This window comes from Lissotriton vulgaris, chromosome 7, assembly GCF_964263255.1.
Source record: "Lissotriton vulgaris chromosome 7, aLisVul1.2, whole genome shotgun sequence".
Classification (NCBI taxonomy): domain Eukaryota; kingdom Metazoa; phylum Chordata; class Amphibia; order Caudata; family Salamandridae; genus Lissotriton; species Lissotriton vulgaris.
In genome coordinates this window covers 1,673,565,536-1,673,578,532 of record NC_141695.1, presented here as the reverse complement: position 1 = coordinate 1,673,578,532, position 12,997 = coordinate 1,673,565,536, and the positions used below count along the sequence as shown (strand labels likewise).

Sequence of the window (12,997 nt, the reverse complement as noted above, 5' to 3'; positions counted from 1 at the left end):
CCCATCAGGGCAGAATGTTCGAATTAGTAAAGCAAAGGCCTCACGGATCCTGAGGGGTTCAAATCCCCTTGGGCTCCGTGAGGCTGTTGCTGTCATTGTTCTAAAACTAACAGCTGTGCGCAGGGCCACAGCTGTTAGCTTTTGAACATTCACAGCAAGAACTGTGAAATGGGGCTGAGGTCAGCCCTTGGTTCTCCCTTGCTCGGCTGAACTGCTTTTTCTAGTTCAGCCACACCAGGGAGACCCAGGAGCTGAGCAGCATTCTCCCTTCCTCCCTCCTTCCAATGCTCAAGTGACCCTTAGCTAGGGAAAAGGGAAGGGGGGGTGGGGGGTGGGGGGAGGCTCCGGTGTGACCTGAAGCACAGCCTCTGCCTTTGGCTTTCCCCTGCCCATGTCATGTATTTTGGAGAGGCAAAGAAAGAGAAAGGCAGAGGCTGTTTATTAGAACTTTGAAATGTGTGCAGCTGACCTATACTAGTTCATATAGGACACTGCTGTTCCATTGTCTTCAAAGGAGCTATCAACATTGTAATTTTCTCTATAAAATACAACACCATCAGCACAGAGAAAGGACTAGGGATTTAACCATGCCTAGATTGAAATTCCCAAAAGAAACAGACCAAAATCTCCAGCGCAAAGTTCAAAGGAGATAGAAGGCACCCTTGGCGTGTGCCCCTACAGATAAATATTAATCATGAATACAGTCTATTCACTTTGATTCTCGCTAATTGGCTAGTGTAAAGAAAGATGATTAATTTCAAGAAATAAGCGCCACGGCTCGTGTGACAGAGAATCTCACATAACTAGACCACTCTAAAACATCAAATGCTTTTTCAGTGTCCAACAGTATCGCTGCAGCTGGCATATGTGGGTCTACACAATGTACTCTGGCCATTAAGAGGACTCAGCATTATAGATATTGTGGGAAAGTGATTATTAGAATTGGGGTGGTTGTGAGACCTTACAGAATAATAACGTCACTGTTCTGTATCAGGTCCACTTAGGTTACTTTATTTTAAACCTCAGCTCAGTCCTGGGTAGCTGGGGCACAGAGCAGTCTGATGTAACTCTGAGATCAGGAAGGCCAGTTCCCTTCTGAGCTTTAGAAAAAGCTTGAAAACGTGGTTGTTCCAGTGAGGGGTGTTCTGTAGGGTTGCTTGCTGTCCTTAGCGCTGAGACACCTTTTTGGTAATTGCGCGCTTTATAAAGAACATTAACAAAGGAAACAAGAGTATGTTATGTTATGCAGATTTGTAGAGCACACTATCACCCAGGATGGTATCCTGGTGCTGAGCAGGTGTGATTCTAAGCACAGCTCCTTCCTAGTGGGACTGCTCGAAAAGCTGCATCTTCAGCTCCTTGCAGAATTTAAGAAGTGAGGAGGAGGCACCTATGTTTAGAGAGGTCATTTGATGCTTTAGGAGCCTATTTGGAGAAGGCTTGGCCACCAGATCTGGTGTTCTCTATGCATGGGATTTGTGCAGATAGGAGTCCGGACTAGCAGAGGTGTCTGGAAGGTTTGTGAAAGCAGATGAGATTGTTGAGGTATGCTGGGTCAGTGGTATGTAGTGCCTTAAAAGTGTGGGTGAGGAGTTTGAATTGTGCTAGTTTGTGAATGGGGAGCCAGTGGAGCTGCTTCAAGATTGTTATAATAGGAGTGCGGTGTGGGAGGTTAAGAGTGATTGTGACTGCAGAGTTCTGAATTGTCTGCAGTCTGCAGTCTTCTGGTGAGTGAGTTTTTTGTGGATCCCAGCATAAAGTGTGCTCCCATAGTTAGCTTGCTTGTAACCAGGGTGTGCGTGATGGTTATCCGGGTGCTGATTGAGAACCATTTGAAAATATTCCTCAGCATCCTCGGTGCAGTGATGGCACTGACTTGAGCGGTCATCTAAAGTTTGCTGTCGATTATGAATCCAAGGTTTTTGGTGTGGGTCCTAGCTCTCTTAGGCACCAGGTGGAGTCCCAAGGTGATGTGCTTGTCCCAAAGATCACGATTTTGGTTCCGTCAGTGTTCAGCTTTAGATAGTTGGTCTCAGTTTTAATCATTTATTAGTACCAATATGGTTAATAAGTCAAAGATACAGCGCAAAAATCCCACTCCACCCCACACAGGCACCCACGCATTCTATTCATCATCACCCCTTTCAGCGAAGGCAAACCAGCAAGCGGAGTTCAATGGGTAAATTGGTTACAATTTTAAAATTTTACAATTTTGAGGGGGGAGAGAATACACTATAACACCAGCAAAGGGTCCAGGAGGTTTTGGGCACTACTAGGTGGGTTATGACTCAATCGACCAGAAGCCACCAGAAGGGCCCCGTACAATTCCAGTTGGAACTGGTCAGCAGGACTCTTCTTTGTTGAGGGTTACTTGTAGCTTTTGTGTTCCTGGAGCTTAACAGGAAGCTAGCCAACTAGCCCTTGGACTACACCCTTTGGCCCTGGGTACAAGAGGAAACAGGGACAGCCTTTAGGGGTTCCCTCCACAGGTCAAACAGCAGGCTGAGTCCTTTTGTGTTTTTCTAAACAGGTATAACAGAAGGCTCAGTCCTTGGTCAGAGAGCGAATCATTTGGCTCTGCTAGTACTATCCTTCTTCTGTTTTACACAGGTCCAGTAGTGTCCTGAGAAAGGTCTGCAGGGGGTGCCAATATAATGCCTTTCTTGATTTGCTGGGTGGGGAAGGCTCCCTAACCAATAGGAGTACAATTCCCACAGGCAACCCTTCACAGTCACTTCCTCGGGGGTTGGCACTAAACAGTGCCACGGTGCATCTCTCTGCCCAAATCCAAGATGTAAGAACCTTTCTTCCCTGGGCCATAACTATAGACACACCCCTAAAGTGTTTCCAGCATAATAAGGAACTCTCGCTGCTAAGCCACTTCTGGGACAGGTTTTTCTCTCACTGGGATTGGTGCAGCTCTGGCTTCTCAGTCAATGGTAGGGGCATGCCTAGGTGTGGGTTACATCTGCCTGTGACAGGGGGTGTCCCCCTCCTGGCAGCCTGCTGGGAGATAATCCCTAACTGTCGTTAGGGATTATCTCTGAAAGGGCTATAGAGTTTTTAGGCAGGAAATTGCCAAATTTCTAGGAGTGGCATTTTCTAAATAGTATTTTACAATTCGATTTTACCATCAGATTGGGTTTTAAATTCCTGATTATTTTAGTCCTTGATTCATGGTTCTAGCTAGTGCTAGTCCCAAACTGAAATGATACATTATAAAGTGCTATAATGTAACCCAGTATTTTTCTATGGAACAGCCAGCCTCGCCACACTTAAAACCTAAGTACGCATGTCATTTTTTAAATACCATGTGCCCTGCCCCGTTAGCACCTAGGGCCCCCATCAGAGGTTATTTTCAGGAATTAAAAAGGATGCTTTAAGGCTGGTGAAGGGGTTATTTTGAAAGGTCGAATATGCAGTTTTAGAACTGCCATGCTAGGCTACAGTGGCAGGTCTAGAGTCATGTTTTGACTTTGTCACTGTAGTGGCGGCACAATCCGTGCTGTAGTCCACTAATGACATTTAACGTACAGGCGCTGGGTACACATACTCGGGACTTTTAAGTTAAATATGCCAATCAAGTATTAGCCAATTGCACATATACTTTAAGGGGCAGAGCACATACAATGGGCTCTGGACATCAGCGTCCCAGTGTTTAGAGTCAGTAAACCAGCACTATACCAAGAAAAAGGTGGGGGCAAAAAAATGGGGGTGATCCTGCAACAAGGGTCTTTTCTCAAAAACCTCTAAAAGTCACAAGGTCAGAACATCTATAAATTCCTTGTAGAAATCAACTGAAAGGCCATCATCTCTGGAGGTCTTGCCACTGGATAAACTCATAAAGCATTCTTAACAACTTCCAGTGAGAGTGGGGAATTTAGTAGGTCTCTCATCTTGCCCTCAATCTATGATCTAGGTATGTGCTAGTTCGTTTGACTTTGGTTCCTTAGATGGCCTTGCACTCACCCACATACCTTAGTGGAACAAAAGGATTGATCTGTAGAAAGACAGCTGTTGCTTCTCTCCCTGCTTTCAGCTGCTATTGGGTCTCCAGGCAGGGCAATAAGCCTATCTGGAAGGCGATGAGCCTTTCTTTAGCCTTCGGAAAAGTTGTTTACAGATATTGGCTAAGTGGTGACTCAGCATGCTGTACCCTGGAAGCGAATATTTCTCCCACCGCTATTTATGTTCTAAAACAGCATATAGACTACAATTAAGTTTTATAGAATGTTATTAAAACAATTAATGTAGGACCCCTAATATCCTTTCATCTATTTATGTTCTCATGAAACCTTGTTCACAGTTTAGAAACAAATAACTGGAAAATCAAGATACATTATACTAACACAATCAAACAGTACATTTGAGCAAACTACAATATCACCCTGCATTTAAACAATCATTGAACAATACTGACTACTTATAAATGGAAAGAACATGCATTTAAATAAATGAACACATGGAATGCAGTGGGAAGTTCCTAAATAGGAAAAGTATGAAGAAGATCAAGGCTGCATAACTGCAGAGATACGCAAAAAGTGTGTAATATTAGATGTTTTGTGGATGGCAGATTAGGTGACTAGAATAAGACCTGCTGTCTTATTCTAGATGGTCTACCATTGTTTGGGCCTATGCAGAAGCAAACGAAGGTTAAGGACAACTACACCGCAACACTTAAGTGTACTTTGCTTTTTACTGGTTCGAGGCACTTTTTGAAGCCTCTAACTGGACAGCCTGCTTGGGAAACTCCTTTGTGAAACACCAATTTAAAAGGTGCAACTAGCCTAACATAGAACTAAAGGCTTACATGAGTATCCTCTTTAATAAAATCCTTTTTACTTAAAAGTAGTATGGTTTTATTTTGGAGAGTGTTACAGGCCTTGCCAGCATCCTTGGTATTTTGAGTACCTAACTTTCATAATCTGTTAAATTACTTCTTTACATCACGAAGTCTAGACCTTTATTTAATGTCTCTTCATTATTATCTTCAATTTGACTTTTTTTATGTACTGAAAGTCAAGTTTTGAGAAGCGGTGACTGACTACAGCCATGCTACCACGAAGAACAATAAAGCTTCTTACGTTGTACACTCGCCTTTGTGTGCTGCAATCGTTATGGTGAAGCCCTAACCTAAAGCTTGCTACGCCTAGGCTGACAAAATACCTCACAAACAAAGCAGGTACTTCTCCTCTAGTTCAAGGAGCTCAGTCTCAAACACAAATAGACAGAACTCTTCCTTCTGGCACATATGGGTGACTTATCCTATAGTACACTGCCTCACTCTCAAGTATACACATTTTTCTCTTACCCCTGACGAACAAAAGCGCTCACTTACCCTCTGAGCACACAGCTTTTGCTGGCCCTCTTGCACATTGAGTTCACAGTTGCTCTATGGTACACTCAGTTCTTAATACCCTCACCTTCATGTTCAATGCCAAATGGGTTGGCTAAGACTTCCTGCCCAATCTCTCCTGTCTATCAAGAGTATAAATAGCTCTCTCAGCACTCACCCTGCACCTCGTGTCCCTGGTGGTCCAAAAGGGTCAAAGCGAGCCCCTGGTGGCACGGATCCTGGAGGAAGGCGTCCCGGGATCCCAGCCGAGGGATCAAATCCAGACTTCGGGAATCCAGATCTTAGAGGATCTACAATCATTCCACCGCCCCGACCCCTAGAAGAAGGCAGCAAAAGTAAACATCAACTTATTAAACTATACATGTGGAAGATTGAGAAATTTAAAAGCAAGTGTGTATGATGGTCAGCAGAGGTGACAAAGTGAATTTAGGGTGAATGGATGAAGGATAAGTGAGTGGTGGAAGTGTTTAGGGTCTGGGGAAAATAAGGATGGTATAGGGATAAGGAAGAGTGAGGGGGAAAGAGGAAATTGGGGGGACACTGAAGGTGTGTAACTAAAGGGAAGAGTGTACAAAGAATGCTCAAGGAAAGAGAAGTCGGTGAAAAGAGGGAGAGCGTTCAGAGAACAGTATGCAGAGAATAGGGAGACAATTAAAGAAAAGGGGGAGTGTGCTGAGAAACTGAGTGGTGAAGGGCGAATGAGCAGCCGATTGTGGTGCAGGTAAATGTCCATGGGTAGAGTAAGTATGCTGCTGAAAGTACAGGGGGTAAGATAATTGAGAGTCAAGGATGAAGCATATAAGGAATTGGTTACATTTGCTGGTTGAAGGTGGTAATGTAGTAAGGTAGGGGAAAGAGTAACTTGGTTCAAGGGGCATATAGATCTATATATATATATATATATATATATATATATATATATATATATATATATACATACACGCAAGACAAGGGTGCGGGTGTAGGTGGGGTGAAGGAGGTGAAGAAGGAACACAGAAGTTAAGTGACTAGTTTGTGTGCAACTGCACTCATCTGGATTTGTGAAAAAAACGATGTGCCCTATTCATGAAGGCAAATTTAAATGTGCAGATTCACTTGTGTACTTTTATTTTTGCATCTACACTTTTTTGCTATTCACCATTTCCAATTGTAGGTTTACACTTGCAAGTCTCCAGGCCCTCAAACCAGGGGTGGGAGACATCTAAAAGTATATTTACTACCAGTAACTTTTCATACATAGGTGGAGATCTCAGCCACTGCGGTGGGCAGCTCCCTATGGTATAGGTAAAACTATTAACATTTATTCTTGTTTTAAAGAAACAAACAATTATAAAACAAATGTAAAGTAGTTTACAAATATGAACATAAAAACATTTAGAATAAAATATTACACCACATTAACTCATTAAACTATTTGTATTACATATTTGTTTTAAATATATTAAACTTACACATCATTTTGAAGAATTAAAAAAAATCCAGAGACCATTTTTTATTTAAAATGTATTACATTTTTTAAGTTAGGTCTCGAATTAATCACAACAATTCATTTTTAATAACAGAAGTTACATTTGTAATAACTAAGTTTAATATTAATTTGTAAAATAGTGGTTTAATAGTTATCATTTTAAATATACCGTGAGAGTCAAATTAATTTAATTTGTTTAACATTTTCCCCACAAGCTGTTATTGTAAACCCTTACCACCATAATTTGCTATGAGAGGGTGTTGCAATACCCTGTGAATAGCCATGTGTGGCTTGAATTACTGCAGGGTAGGCTGGAGTACATTTTATAAAGTTTGTCACCTTTAGGGCTGTAGTAATTTTAGAAGTGTTTGTGAATAGCAATGTCCTTCGTCTTACTAAGTAGTAAATGTACATGTGTGGAGATCTCGTCTGAGAAAAGATAGGAGAGGTGGATATTTCCACTCAAACGTTTGTGAATTGCATTTTGTAGTAAGTAGGACTACTGTAGAAAGACTTTTCAGAATACAAAATGTAGTCTGGGAATCTGGAATTATATGCATGTGTTAACGAAGTGAAATGTGTGTATGTTTAGATGCCTATAGAGATGCACATTTAGAAGGTCTCTGGGCTGGTAACACTTGCAGTTCTGCTCACTTAACCTGAGAATACACCTAAGCATGCCACTTAAGAGCTGGTAATATTCCACAACCCTGAGAACTATTACTAAGTCACAGCCTTTGTCTACGGCTCAGCTGCCTGTACACTGTTACAAAGCCACATCATCATGTACGGATCTTCTACCTTACCATGCACTACAAACCTTTATTGCTTAGATCCCAATTCTCCTGGCATCCAGTTTCTAACATGCAGATATCGCATCCAGTCTAAGCACAGTGGGTCTTTGTGAACCACTCAAGCTTTCACCCTATCACACGAATGAGCTTACCGATTACAATGTATCTAAGCAGATCCACTGACACTGGACCATTGCGTGAAAAGGTATCCCTTATTTCTGCCTGGAATCCATTTCTGGAATTCTTTTCAGAGTAACAGAAGGCAGATTATCCTAAACTCATTTTCTAAATAATGTTATGGATTCAAAAACAAAAACCTGGTTGTTGATTCATAAAAAAGTAGTTGGTCGTAAATGTCTTACTTCAATCACACGTGTTAACGGATGTTCAATTTGCAAACTTAAGAGTCCAGGTGTCACATCAAGGTATTCTGGGGAGACACTGCCTTCCTGTCTATAAATCACAAAGTGAAGCATCTGTCTTTGTAGCCGATACACCACTTCTCCCTTTGACCTAGCACCCTGTAGGTTTAACTTGAAAACAGTAAGGGAAAGGCAAAGATTCTAAGACCCACCAATCGTTGAGAAGCCAGCATACTCACCCTAAGGGATCCAGGTCTGATCCACCAGCTGCAAACGGTCCCAATGGGTTGCCCCTGGAGAATATACAAGGTGACAAACATGAGGATAGTCTAATGCTGCACGAAAACAGAAGTCACTAGACCAAAGACTCACAAAGCACTGTATTTGATGAAGAGGGTGAATTTGGAGGCGAGGGTCAGGCAAGGCTGAGCAGTTTGATGGGGGAAGAAAATGAGAAGGAACGGATAAAGACATCAAGCCAAGAACTAGGGAAGGAATTTAAAGACAAACAGAAAACAGATGCATGTGCCAGAGAACAGGAGAGACTGTGGTGGTGGGGATTACCAGGCAAGGGAGATCATGGATATCACATGTGAGAATGGCAGTTGAAAACATAAGCAGTGGTTGCAACCAATTCAAATGTCAAAGCGTTATCCCTAAAGCAGGTCATTATAATACAGATTTCTCAGAATCTGGAGGGACTCTACACTGGTATTATGACAAGCCAAACTAAGTCTCATCCATGCGGTCTGAAAGTTGTAGCTCTCTGGGACTCAGGGCAGGTCTAAGTTTCAAAGCGTCCGACACAGGGGTTTGCCCTCCGTTTACCTGGCAAAAGATTAGATAATCATATTTTCTGTGATGCCTACAGCTTTGTTAACCTCCCACCTCTCAAGGGGCATAGTTTGTGTTTAAAGGCTTAAACTAAAAGTTCTCCCGTTATCCTTGGCTGATCTTCAGTGCAGAATTAAATGCTGTCAAGCAGTAGAAGTAAAAATATTTCTACACACCTAAGCAATTTACCAAAGTACCCACAGTGGGTGGAAGCTCTTGAATGGATCACGAGCAGCAACTGGGAGATGTGCACATGAGCATGGTAGAACAGAATTACAGGCCTTAGACAGAAGCACCATCTCCCACAGTGGGTACTGTCTTAAACTCACCTTTATGATGTGCCAAAAGTATTTACAAGCCTCCAACGCTAGGCACAAAAGTGGAGGAGGCAGAACAGAGGAATGAAGGGCATTTTTTAGGTTGGACATATTATCCTCTTAAGTGCTTCGAACGTTCGGCGGCCGACGGCACCACTACCTCAGGAGTGCTGCCGTCGGCCGTTGAACGTTCGAACCTCATAGCTGCAATGGAACATCCAGCACTGGAGCTGGACGTTCCATAGCCGTTGAGGTTAAAGTGATGCGGTAATAATATATAAATACATAGACCATTTGATGCTTCGGTCAGAGGTGAATTAAGAATAAAGACAAGAATTATCTGTGTGAAATATCAGGTAGCCTGGAGCAGAATGTGCGCTGGTGACTATGTTGTCAAACAGACTAATGGACCACACTGTGTTCTTGGAAAACTTCCCACCTCCCCTTGCCTCAGCGATATGATCTACCAGATTTGGGAGCACATAAGCTGGAAAAAAGCAGGTATTTGTGTGTACATTTAGTAGACGGCGAAGAACTACATGACCTTGCAGTTCTAATCTAGTGTTGAATTCCGCGGTTATGATAAGACAGCAAGAAATTTCAGACTGGAATGAATTTCACTAGTACAAGTTGACTGTATGTGGATAGGGCATGGTGTTTACTGGGTATGGAACTGCGTAAGAAAGAAAGGGTGTGTCATAATGAAAAAGATGTTCATATTTCAAGCTTCTCTCACCGGTGTGGCTGCCTTAATAAGTCTGGGTTTCGTGGTGGTATCCTGAGAGGGTCGTAATCACTTGGGAGTTCTCGATTCACAAACGCCTCTCCTGCCTTAGGCTTCGACTTCCGGCTGGTAAACGGTGAGATGATGGTTGTGAGGAGTTGGTGGCTTAGGTCTTTACTCCTTTTGAATACTCTGTGAAGATGAATACAGGGTGGTGGGTGATAGAGCAGCAAGTCCTCTCCAAAGGAATCACATTCAATAATAGAGACTCCAGGGAATCACGATCAATAATAGAGACCTACCTGAGATTCGAAGAGTGTGGTGTTTTCCAGTTTTTGGGGGCATAGAACTGACTTTTTGAGAATGAACTTAAATGTTCTGATGAAAAAAGGACCACACATTGAAACAAATGGGCGTAATATGTGCAGAGCTTTGAGCAGGAAGTCCTCTCCAGGGAATCCCATTCAAAAGTAGAGACCTACCTGAGATTCGGATTGTGGCGTTTTCCAGTTTTTGGGGACATAGAACTGACTTTTTGAGAATGAACTTAAATATTCTGATGAAAAAAAGGACCACACATTGAAACAAATTGGGTGTAATATGTGCAGAGCTTTGCTAACAAGGGTAAGGCCGAGTGCTCTCTATAAAATAGTTATATAGACAGGTAGCCGCAATAACCTCTTTTTCTTATGGGAGGCGCAGTTTCCATTCCTACACAGTCACAGAAGCGATATGCATAATGCCAGAGAACACTACAACCACAGAAGTGAGCCATTAGTGCAACACTAGAAAACACGAAAGCCGCAGCACTAACATGCCACAAATAGGACCCAAGACAAAGAACAACACTGTAGCACGAACATAACATCATATTCATGGTACTATGCAAAATAAAGGACATCAGAGAACATCTAAATCACAGAGCTGTGCCACAGGTATGACACTGTGGGCATGTGCTACACATACGATGCCACACAAAATAAACACAAGGCATAAACATTGTTTCACATTTCATTATTATGTATAATAAAATAGTTCTGGAATGATACCAGAGAACACGATTTAGGTTTATTGGATAACATACAAACGGCGTCTGTTGATAGTTCCACACACACCAGCACAACATAGAATTTTAACACCTTGGCTGCTAGGGAGATTTTCCTCCTGTGCTGGCCCTCCTTATTTCCCATTGTTCAGTGCTCAGCTCGTCATAAACACACGACCAGTGTACTGCATGACGAGCTGAGCTCGTCATGAGCAGGGAAGGGGTTAATTATTCCCAATACTACAACCCACTGGCATGCATTAACACAACAATGTTTTTTCTGTAATGAGCATTAACCAGGTTTTCTACAGCATGAACAGAAGGTAGCGAAGTAGAGTTTTATGGACTAATATGAGTGTATATTTATATATATTTACTTAAAACCACTAAAATCAATAATAACATGAACAACATTAAAGTTTCATATCCAATGCCTTCAAAACGATTTAGATTCTATGTCCGGACTGGAGGCGAGGATTATGCTTATCTTTTCTTCGCTTTATTAACAGCAGCAATGTAAAAACCGTACTAAAACTACAAATCTCATGGGATAAAGTTCATTTAAGTTCCACCAATCAGGGTGCATATGACCTCATTATAGAACCATGTCAGGATCTTCTCCTTCTCTTTCTTTGCTGTCCCTTTCGGCTGTCAGTACAACCAATCAGGTTTCTTTTAAAGCGCAACTACTCGCCTATTAGGGTCTGCAGTTCAGTCGAAGAGCCAGATCCTGAGGTCCTTCCTGAATTCAGGCAGTGACTGTGATTGCCTGAGATGTAGAGGAAGGGAACTGAAGGTCTTCGCAGAGAGGTAGGAAAATAATCTTCTTCCAGCTAGGTCTTGCGGATCCGTGGGATGGTGGCCAGGGCCAGTTGGATGGCACAGAGATGTCCTCTGGTGGGTGTGTAGAAGGAGAGGCGATGATTGAGGTCTGCAGGTCCGGCATTGTGGAGGGATTTGTAGGTGTGCATAAGGAGCATGAAGGTAATTCTTATGTTCACCGGGAGCCAGTGGAGGTCTTAGTTCAGTCACAGTGCCAGGCCGTTGGCTACTTGCTTTTATTCTTTTCAGTTAATGCTGGTTTTGTCATAATAAAATTTGTTGCACTTAGGGGATTTAATGGCTTCTTCTATCTCAGTTTCTGATATAGGGTTATTTAGGCCCTCCTGGTCTTCCTTGGGGAGGGATGGTAGGGCGAAATCTTCTAAGTAATATTTAACTTTGTCTTTTTTCACGTTCAGATTCTTGGCGTAAAGACGTTCATAGAATTCTTTGAATATCTCCGCAATCTTGAGGGGGTCAGACCAGTTCACACCAGTTTGGTCTGTGATAGAGTTGATCGTGTATTTCTGAATTTTGAATTTGAGATAGGCCGCTAGGCTCTTCCCAGCCTTGTTCGACTCACAGATTTTAAAGCGCTTCCTCCTGTCTAGCCACACTACCGCCCTTTCACTTACTATTTTGTTGTAAGCATACTTTTGATTATTTAGTTTATTCAGAGTCTCCTCTGTCCTATCACTTAAGTATCTAGTTTCCAAGGCGGAGATTTCACCCTCTAGCTTCTCTAAGGCCGCGTTACAATTCATGTTTATGGCGGATTTAAGTTTAATGATTACCCCCCGTATAGTGCTTTTCAGAGCTTCCCAGCGCGTTGAATCAGTGGTATCACCCCTTTTGTTGTCTTCCAGGTCGTTTTTTATGGCAGTTTCAATAGTTTTCCTGTGTTGTTCTTTGTCAAGGATTTTCTCATTAAGGCGCCATCGTGATTGGCGGAGTGTTGGTTTTATGTTGGAAACAGTGAGTGATATGCAAGAGTGATCTGAAATAACCCTAGGTTCTACGCTGGTTTCCTCAATCCTAGCCGTGGCGTTCTTGGTAATGAATAAGTAGTCTATTCGGGAAAATGAGTCTTGCGGCGAGGAGTAGAATGTATAATCCCTCCCAACCGGGTTTTGTAGACGCCAGGAGTCTATCAAGTGAAATCTACTGCATAACTTCGTGAAGGCTTTATGTGCCTTGTTACTGCGAAAGGGGCACCTAGAGTCTCTATCAAGAGTGGGGTCAGACGGAAAGTTGAAGTCACCTGCCAAGATATGG

The 12,997-nt window shown here is 42.5% G+C and overlaps 1 protein-coding gene across 2 annotated transcripts in view; it reads right to left on the bottom strand.

The window, feature by feature from the left end:
* The window catches only part of PSMF1 (proteasome inhibitor subunit 1), a 64,937-nt gene that overhangs the window by 7,989 nt on the left and 43,951 nt on the right, over window positions 1-12,997 (bottom strand). For both annotated transcript variants that reach the window (XR_015297628.1, XM_086932730.1), the window contains exons 4-6: window positions 9,868-10,047; window positions 8,220-8,273; window positions 5,514-5,672 (exon numbers count right to left, since the gene is read on the bottom strand). Coding sequence is in view for 1 of the 2 variants with exons in the window: in XM_086932730.1 (XP_086788856.1) it covers window positions 5,514-5,672; window positions 8,220-8,273; window positions 9,868-10,047 (393 nt within the window). In the remaining variant the exon portion in view is untranslated. The remainder of the gene's footprint in view (window positions 1-5,513; window positions 5,673-8,219; window positions 8,274-9,867; window positions 10,048-12,997) is intronic.